Source organism: Leuresthes tenuis, unplaced genomic scaffold (assembly GCF_036924035.1).
Source record: "Leuresthes tenuis unplaced genomic scaffold, fLeuTen1.0.hap1 SCAF_10, whole genome shotgun sequence".
Taxonomy (NCBI): Eukaryota; Metazoa; Chordata; class Actinopteri; order Atheriniformes; family Atherinopsidae; genus Leuresthes; species Leuresthes tenuis.
Genome location: NW_027325364.1, coordinates 15,598,095 through 15,606,886, shown reverse-complemented (window position 1 = coordinate 15,606,886; position 8,792 = coordinate 15,598,095). Strand labels below are relative to the sequence as shown.

Here is an 8,792-nt window from a genome sequence, read left to right as displayed (position 1 = left end):
AACAAAGACAAAAAAGTACTTCCTCCTTCTGTAATCAAACAAAAACTTAACAAAGCTGGTATTTAAGAAACTCTTAAACTTAATTACTTAAAATGTGCTTTTTCTGTTGACTCCGATGTGCATTAAAAAATACAAATGCATTTTTGAAAAATCATATGGCAATATGTATAAAATGTTCAGTTTGATAACTTTTTTTATACATATAATTGTTATTGTTGTTCAATTTTAATTTGAGACGTGTAATATGTGCAAACGATGGCCAAATAGAAAATTGATGTTTGATGTGAGAAAGAGAAATACATTTCTGCATCAAATTACATTGTATTTGCAACAAATAAGCATAAATGTGAAATGCTTTGTGAACTTTGTAAGGCGACTATCATTTCAAAGTAGTTGTAAGTGGTTGTAGCTAGAAGTATTGTTTTAACTCAATAAGAGGGCAAACTACACAGCAACTTTTATTCATACGTTGAAAACATGACTGAAAACATACAGTTTGATTCACGAGCACAATAACATCAAGCAAAGACTTAAGTCTTTTAAACAAAACCAATAAAGCAGGAGCGGTTCGGTTCAAGGTAATGCATAAAGATGTTAAAAAGAATGCAACGATGTGAAATCCAATGAGTAGTTCAGGTTTAGCAGTTTTAACAACATTAATTGCACAGCAGATGTAGTTGCGAAATCCTGGTCTGCGTTCTTTCATCTAGGCCAGTAGAAAAAAAATGCAGCTCCAGAGTAAAGCATCACTACGCCTCTATCTGCATTATGTAAGAAATAAGCAAATATGATAGAAATTTTAAGGCTCGAGAAACTACAAAGCTATTGCAGAAACAGCGGCAACATTTGTTTTATTGTAGTTTATTATTCACATGAGCTGCCTAACTGTATGATGTAATACAAAGAATTAGTTATAAACAGGTAACTGTACAAACACTAACTGATACGTCTTTTTTCAGCAGCTATTTATATTTGCATGTTTTCCATGACGAGCTTTGCATTCTTCGTCTGTTGCACGTTCAGGAGTGCGTGACAAAAGCAGGCTGAAGTACAACACACATTGGGTTGTTCACTGGCTTGCCTCAGTCTTCCTCTTTCAGCAGTATGGTGGGCTGCAGGACAAAAGAATCAAGATTGTTGTTGTTTTCTCATTTTACTTATGCGTACCTGTAGTGTGTAGAAAGAAAATGACATACCAAAGTGTTGTAATGTTGCCTGCATACAACTTTACTCAACCAGTACATCAAGAACAACCCAATGACACTTTCAACAGTCAGCAGACTCATTATCAGTCCTTGGAGTCCACCAATCAACTATAAAACAAATGAGGGTTAAAAACAAACACTAAAATACACAAAAAAATGTTTTGTACTGCAAAACAAATTTTGACTCAGTTGAAAGTAATGATTTTAAAATATACCTTGCTATGGCCATGGAATGAGATTATGCAAAGAGAAAATGCGGCAAGTGACCAAAAGAAACTGATTATGTTCAGAGAGAACGACAGCTTGGCCTGGAAAGTGAAAAATATGTTAAAATACATGCACAAAGAGCCAATTTTGGAAACAACACGCAGATTGTTGTATTATTGGGGCAACCACGCCCTGATCTGTGCGACATTGTTATCTGTTAGTACTGTTCAAAGATACCAAAAACTGTGATAAAAACATTTATCTGGCACAATACAATGATAAGCAAGTGTCGTCATTTTAAAGTCAATTTGTGATGGAAGGAACAGCTGTTTTCTTTGATGTTAGAGTGACTTTTTTGCCTTTTAATGGGGTTTTTCATTTAAAGCAAAATCTTAATGTGAAATTACATCACTTACCACATGCATGTTTGGATAGTTCCCTGCAGCATAGGACACCATACCAGAGATCACAAACTAGGGAGGTGATAATAAACCAGATGAATTACTGTACAGAATATCCTAGCTCGACTTACATTTTTTTTTTGCTATTTTTGGAATCATATTTACCAGAAAACTTGGTACAGTGTAGAATAGGTAAACCTCCTTACAAATCAGACCTAGAGCAAAAAGAAACAAACCAACGGTGGCCTGGGCTGCCTAATGAATAAGAGGCAAATTTATAATGAACAGAAAATACACATTATACAGATTATTCTGTGTAACCATGTTGCCTTTTGTGTGTGTACACTGAAGACAAAAATATATGCCGTGCGTGAGACTGTTTGCCAAACGAGACGGTTAAACTTACTCCGACAGGTTTAGGCTTCCCCTTAATGGCAAGGACCTTGAAATGATCTTTGAAGACACAGTGGAAGTTTTCTGGCATCAACTGACCTTCCCGAACATTCTTGAGACTCTTGATGGGGATGGTGATGATCATTGAATCATCACACACAAAAGTCTTCCTCATTTTCCTGTGAGTAAGGTCGTCAAGCAAGTTTGTTTTGTCTTTTCTTTGCTCAATTCAGGTTTGAAATTATATGCTTTGAGTTCTACAAGGAAATAACCTGGTTTGCCACTTGTCCTACTTCTCTGACTTCACCCCTCCCCATCTCAACAGCCACCCCCCGCCCACCCCACCCCCTACGCACACACACACTGAACCCCCCCACACCAACAAAAGCCTTGCACACTAAATACTTTGGCCAGATTGTAAAACTGCGATTATCTTAATTGATCTAAGCACAAAGCAGAGTGTTGCAGACTTGAGCTGACGTTAAATTATAAAATATCACAGCAGCAAAAACAGAAAAATAGCCACTGTGGACTAATGAAGAGATAACTTGCAGGCTGAGGGAGTTCAAATGTGTGATGACCTCATCTGTCAGTGTTTGAAGGAAGTGGAGATTGTGCCTGAAGATTGAGACTCTTTTTTTGAGACAGTGTGAAAAAGATACGACTCAAGCCAAACGCGGTAAGAATCCTGACCTAAACTCTTTACTTAAACCAAAATGAAAATAACTTTGTTAAATACATCTGCAATGCACAGTTTGAGCTTTATCTGTCGTTGTACGTTTCTGTAACACGGAAATTACACCAACTATTTGTGGAGTAGAGCCGTTTTGCATCGTCAGGAAAAAAACCAAGACACAATGATTGGCTAAAAAATCATTCATGCTTGTCCAGTTTTAAGAGTTAAAGTAATGTATTTTATGATTCCACAGTGGTTATTTATATTTGAATATGTGCAAATATAAATCCATGTTATTAGTGTGATAAATACATCATGGAAATCTTTGCGGTTTTCATTTTTTTCAATGATGTATTTGCTCCAAATGCAAAAACTAATTGTTCCTTGTAACGACATTAGAAGGCCATATCATGATAAAAGAGATTCTGTGATAATGCACCACTGCTTCCGGTGCACTAATGCTGAATTATCTACTCATAGTTTCGGGAACATTAAAAACAAACAAAGAAACTTTATTGTCACAATCTATGACAGCACTGTAACTGTGTTACACTCAGATTTCAGGTCAGTCTTAATACTTTTTAAGGCCACTGAAGTACTTGCAGCTAAATTGATGCTAAATGGGAAAAGAACTGAAGAAATCTTTTTTGAATTTTGCTCCAGATCAGAGAAGCACCATGGCCTGTGCTGATGTGGACCTAGACATCCGAGCTGAGGAGCTGCCGATGGCTGGTCGGAGAGAAGCGCCCCCACCACCGCGTCAGGTCCAGTATTACCAGGCTTCAACAATGATGCCGGAAGAAAAAGGGCCTCTGCACAACCTGCTGCAGAAACAACCAGCTGTGTTGGGGGTAAGAGAGCTAAAACTGCTCAGAATTAACAAGTGATAGCAATGAAAAAAAGATTTAAAAACGGGCCTGTAATACACACATCTACAAACTGATGGTGTGCATTGCTCACCAGGAGGGCTTGAAGGTGTAGGATCATTTCTGGGGGACTTCATATATGAGAAACCCCCCATTATTGATGGGTTAGAGCTCTGAAGAATCAGAGTTGTGTCAACCCTCCAAGTAAAATGTGAACTACTTAAAAAAACTGTCCAATTTAAATTGAACGTTGTAAATTCACCAATTTAGCAGGGCTACATGGTGGCGTAGGAGTTAGCGGTGTTGCCCCAAAGAAAGGAGACTCCTTGGTTTGAACCTCTTCTAGGGCAGTTTGCATGTTCTCCCAGAGCACACGTGGGTACTCCATTTTAAATTGGCCCAAGGTGTGAGTGTGAGCGGGCATGGCTGTTTGTCTCTGCGATGAACTTGTGATCTGGTGATCCAGGGTGCACTCTGCATCCTGCTGCAATGGCAGCTGGGATATTCTCCTGCCCCTCTTCGACCCTGAATTGGACAAAGTCATTCGGGAAAAAGAATGAATGGGTAAAACTCAGACGGCAGATTACGTTGTAGTGTGTAGTATGATACTCTGCTTGTGATGACTGATGGAGAAGCCTTTTTTAAAATAGACCGTTTCACTGTGCTTTCCCACGTTATTGCAGTTTGCAGTTCTGTTGTGTAAAATTAGAATAGAGGAACTATGTTTTTTTTACCAAAAAAATAAAAATAGACACAAAAAGGTGTGCAAATACTTACACAAACACTTACCTAAACCTTGATGATTTTAATTGTAATTCATGTTGCAACCATGAATTCTGCCCTCAAGTTTTACATGCGTACACCTTTTATTTTTTTTACGTGTAATTTCCATTGTTAAGTACGTTGAATATGTCACACAAATTCAAAAGAGGCTATTTTTTTCCAACTTTTTAGGAAATGGGGTTGTACATCAAAATGAAATCAAATTAGTAAGAAGTCATCTTTTCATTATTTTATATTTCTGTAAAAAAAACGTTTCTTCTTGGACACACAATAATAATGAGAATATAACTCCATTAAGTGGAATGCCTCTGCTGGTCAATCTGCTCATAGCTGTCACAAAAAATGGGTATTTTTGGGGACATGTCCACAACACCTCTTGATGGAAAAATATCTTTTCCAAAACCAGAAAATTAGCTCACATACTTGGTATTGACCAACAAATTAGAGAAATGGAAAACATTACATGGTGTGGACATACAAAGATCAGTTGAACTTGACTCACGGACTATTATGACCTTCATTCTCCAAATAATGTAGAATTATGAAATAACAACGAAAGTAATTAATACTACTACTACTACTAATAATAATAATAATAATAATCAAAACATTCAGAGCTTGATTTTTTATTTTTATTTCTATTTTAAGAAGACTAACAAATTAGTTACTGACAAATAACAACTTTGTACTTCAAAGATATTCACAGACTGAATGAAGAAGAACTTTTTTTTCAATAAGTGTCACGAGCCTTCAAATGAGACCCAATTGAAAACAACAAACTTCATGGTGCGTTTAGAACTCGTAAATTCTAAAATCGGAATTGTTTTGTACGCCAAAAAGCTGCGTTTAAATGACAGGATCTTTAACTAGGAACAAGGGTTGTTCTGGGGGGGTCTTTCCGTCCCTCCTCCCCGGGGCTAAACTTGACCTCCCTCCCCCGCCTAAAGCAGAACACCCACAGTGTGTAGGGTAGGACCTCACAATAAGATGGAGGCCTCATTTTGCACAAATACAGCACAATTACATGCACAACGGTGTCAAGGAGATAAGCAGTAGTGAGGCCCACCCAGCCATCGCTAGCGATACACGCATGGGCAAAATCAAATCAGATAGGTGAATTTAACAGGAGAAGACAGACAGGAGGCCCTTTTTCTGTCATTAACAATACTGCATGTATTGCTGTATTAACTGACAACCATTGTGTCATCAATCACTGTTCATTACAAAACACCAGGGCTGAAATAATCTTTCAGCTCCTTGCAAAAAGCCCCCGGTGCATTTAAGTTTGTGGTACTTTTACTTTAAAGGCATCTGAAGCGTGCAAAAGAGTATATTTAAACTTAAAAAGTCTTATGTTTAAATATTCACAACTGCTGTTTAAAAAAGTAAAATATCTTTTCGTTATCATTTGTCTTTATTGAAATGACTAGCCTACATCTGTCATTTCTCTGTTGTTCCTTCAATTAAGCAGACATCACATATCAAATAGGGTTTACAGTGATATTAGAATTTAAATCGCCACTACAGAGAGTGGGTAAACAAAAAGATATCCTAACAAATGATTGAAAAATCAAGGGTATCAAGAAATATGTTATGTGTGTACAATTTTACTGAGTATAATTTTTGGGTTGTATTGCCCAGTCCTGCCAATATTACTAACATATTCATCTCAGTTGTATCAATCATTATATATTTTAGGGCAGCAACATATTGGCTGAGTATTTTTCATATTGTAGACTCTGTAGCAGCCCAGGCTTAGTCCTTTCTAACGTGCCATGATGCTATTCTTTAGTGCTGTAACGATCTGTTCTCGCCTCTAACGAATCCCTCTGTAGTTACAATAAAATGCATACGTTGAAGAGTTTAAAAAACGTATTTTCCTCCCAGTCTGTTTTTTTTAAACACAAACGGAAGCTTTTGGGACTGAGCAGTGGGCAAATGTAAACATTTTCTCATTATTTTCATTTAAATGAAGATTAGACTGTAAATTGTAATAATAATAACAGAAGTAAGAGACATTAATTTTTTTCTTCCTCCGTCAGTCTCTGCAGATGGTGAGCGGCCTCCTCAGCGTTGGCGTGGGGATCCTTTTTGCTGTAACCCAGGAGATGCATAAATCCCTCTTCACTTTGTTCAGAGTCTCACAACTAAGTGGAACACTCGTAAGACTTGTCTTAGAGATAAATCATAGAAAAAAGAAAATATACTCTGAGTAAAAGATCCTCTAACTGTATTCTCCTCCTTTACAGTTCATAATTGCTGGACTTGTTTCCAATCTGTTGTTCAAATATCCAGCATTAGTCACTGTGAGTGAATCTCAGTTGAAGTTCTATAAAATTCTGCAATTACAGATTCGGCTAATTATTTGAGAGATTACAGTTTGGTTTTTGTCACAGGTGTCCCTCGGAGTTAACTGTGGCTGCATTGTTGTCGCAGTTGTTGCAGCTTGTCTGATAAGTGTTGACCTGAGTCAATGGGCTCCAGAAAACGATGAGTACTTGAGAGTAAGATCAAGTTAAGAATAAGTCCAAAAATATGAACGACTGATTCAAAGAAGGGGCGTACAAATACATTTCCAACTGGAAAAACTAGGTATAACGAAGGACCTTTTTGTTTCTGACAGATGGAGGTGTTGGAGCTGTGTGTCTTGGGGCTCGAGGCTTTCCTGTCTGCAGTCCTCTGCTTCTGGTTCATTAAAGAGAAGCGTGACAAATCACCATGATCAAGTAGCTGCAAGCTGTTCATCAGAACCTTTCAATGAAGACCACAGCCTATCTATATGCAGAAGACTATGGAACTGTATGGTTAAAAAAAGTTGAGCAATGAAAAGGTTTTGTTCTTTTTGTACATGAAGTGTGGCTTTCTGCTTCATCTCTGCAGCCTAAAGATAAAAACAAAAAGCCCTGCTGGGTTGTGGGTGTGATGTTTGGCTCGGACTGCAGACACATGAGTTGTGGTAAGCACATGTCAGGGTTTCTCATGTGAATGCAAAACCACACTTCATACTTCCCTTTGTATAACGGTAGTGGTAGGTAACGTTGTGCAGCAGTATCTATTTGCAAGAGCCTCTGCTTGTGGTTTTACAGTCACACCTTTTTATCGGTGGAAATATCTCCTACTTGCTTTTAGCTGCATTCACACTTTGAGTTTGTAAGACAGGAAGCATCACCGAATTGTACAAAGTTTGGAAAGTAATTTGTCAGTCATTACCTGAGTTAGACACCAAATATAACGCCAAACCTAACCGTGGTAGAGAAAGGAACACAACAATGTGTTTGAAACATTTTATTCATCTGTACAAATTTGTCCAAAGTCAGGACTGGTGACAAAAAGAAATATGACAGTACAACACTGTCTCGAACGGCTCTGCTATGCTCTCTGTTTTGTAAAATACATCTACAATATAAACACATGTCTAGTTCATTAAAACAAATGTACAGACCTCTGACGTACCATCATGACAGTGTGTATCATGAGTCAGTTTTCAGTTTACAGTATCATCATGAAATGCCATTTGTCGGCTGCATTTCAGCCAAAAAAAAAGTCTTTGCGCTCCAATATTCGACTCCATTTTTTTCCATCCTTTTTGTGAAATACACATTGCTGCTCGAGGATGTCACAGCTGCAAAAAAAGACAGAAAAAAACCCATGAAAATATACTCTAGCTAAAGATACAGTTCTACATATTATGCAATAGAAATTGTAGCATGCATCATTAGGAATACCAAGCAAGAAAGTGCGCTTTTTAAAAGCCGTTTTAGAACTTAAACAACAACTAACATCAGATTATTTTAAAGCCAATGCCCATGCTGTTTCATATAAGATGAAAGACGAGAGCAACATGTAGTTAATATTTGACATTATGGTAAGTATGAGAGCCACGGCCAAAACATGCACTCACAATTTATTCAATTTAAAGGGCCCGTGACATTCACATAACTTTAAACTGAGTATTCATTATGAGAAATTACTCAAAAACTTTTTAGATGATGTTAAAATATATTATATATATTAAAATATTCTAAGATTAAAATAATTTGCAATATCTGTCAAAACCTTTTCAAAAATATATCAAATTGTTTTTAAAGCATGCAGTCATTAGGAAGGAAACCATGACAACTGAATGATTTATAACCATTTACAACACCAAGCAACCCTAATGTTCTTGTTTATCCCAAATGCCTGGAAAACACAGAAAAAACATGTATTGTCCCGTTCATTTCTATATGACTTTTTTCCCAGATAACATGCAATAAAAAGT

At 37.1% G+C, this 8,792-nt stretch overlaps 3 protein-coding genes across 5 annotated transcripts in view; 1 reads left to right on the top strand and 2 right to left on the bottom strand.

Moving 5' to 3' along the window:
- Positions 1–456: 456 nt before the first annotated feature.
- LOC140315697 (uncharacterized) lies at positions 457–2,406 on the bottom strand. The gene is made up of 6 exons (XM_072393290.1): positions 2,220–2,406; positions 1,979–2,068; positions 1,829–1,885; positions 1,421–1,513; positions 1,197–1,313; positions 457–1,112 (listed from the first exon to the last, which is right to left on the bottom strand). The coding sequence occupies exons 1-6, from the start codon at positions 2,379–2,381 to the stop codon at positions 1,083–1,085; spliced, it is 549 nt and encodes a 182-aa protein (XP_072249391.1). The 5' UTR covers positions 2,382–2,406; the 3' UTR covers positions 457–1,082.
- Positions 2,407–2,752: 346 nt separating this feature from the next.
- On the top strand, positions 2,753–7,992 carry LOC140316529 (uncharacterized). Its single transcript, XM_072394393.1, has 6 exons — positions 2,753–2,885; positions 3,546–3,733; positions 6,574–6,693; positions 6,781–6,837; positions 6,928–7,035; positions 7,155–7,992. Exons 2-6 carry the CDS (start codon positions 3,560–3,562, stop codon positions 7,251–7,253), a joined length of 558 nt encoding a protein of 185 aa, XP_072250494.1. The 5' UTR covers positions 2,753–2,885; positions 3,546–3,559; the 3' UTR covers positions 7,254–7,992.
- plekhg4b (pleckstrin homology domain containing, family G (with RhoGef domain) member 4B) overlaps positions 7,802–8,792 on the bottom strand; it is a 37,068-nt gene continuing 36,077 nt past the window's right edge. For all 3 annotated transcript variants that reach the window (XM_072394391.1, XM_072394389.1, XM_072394390.1), the window contains one exon: positions 7,802–8,153. Coding sequence is in view for 1 of the 3 variants with exons in the window: in XM_072394390.1 (XP_072250491.1) it covers positions 8,148–8,153 (6 nt within the window). In the remaining 2 variants the exon portion in view is untranslated. The remainder of the gene's footprint in view (positions 8,154–8,792) is intronic.

What these genes read in the sequence shown, in the direction of transcription:
- LOC140315697 (XM_072393290.1), bottom strand. Translation starts at nt 2,381, where the DNA reads ATGAGGAAGACTTTTGTGTGTGATGATTCAATGATCATCACCATCCCC. An exon ending in GGAAGCCTAAACCTGTCGGA is followed by an intron (nt 2,069 to 2,219) that starts GTAAGTTTAACC and finishes CTTATTCATTAG; the next exon opens with GCAGCCCAGGCCACCGTTGG. An exon ending in ACACTGTACCAAGTTTTCTG is followed by an intron (nt 1,886 to 1,978) that starts GTAAATATGATT and finishes TCACCTCCCTAG; the next exon opens with TTTGTGATCTCTGGTATGGT.
- LOC140316529 (XM_072394393.1), top strand. Translation starts at nt 3,560, where the DNA reads ATGGCCTGTGCTGATGTGGACCTAGACATCCGAGCTGAGGAGCTGCCG. An exon ending in AACAACCAGCTGTGTTGGGG is followed by an intron (nt 3,734 to 6,573) that starts GTAAGAGAGCTA and finishes TTCCTCCGTCAG; the next exon opens with TCTCTGCAGATGGTGAGCGG. An exon ending in AAAACGATGAGTACTTGAGA is followed by an intron (nt 7,036 to 7,154) that starts GTAAGATCAAGT and finishes TGTTTCTGACAG; the next exon opens with ATGGAGGTGTTGGAGCTGTG.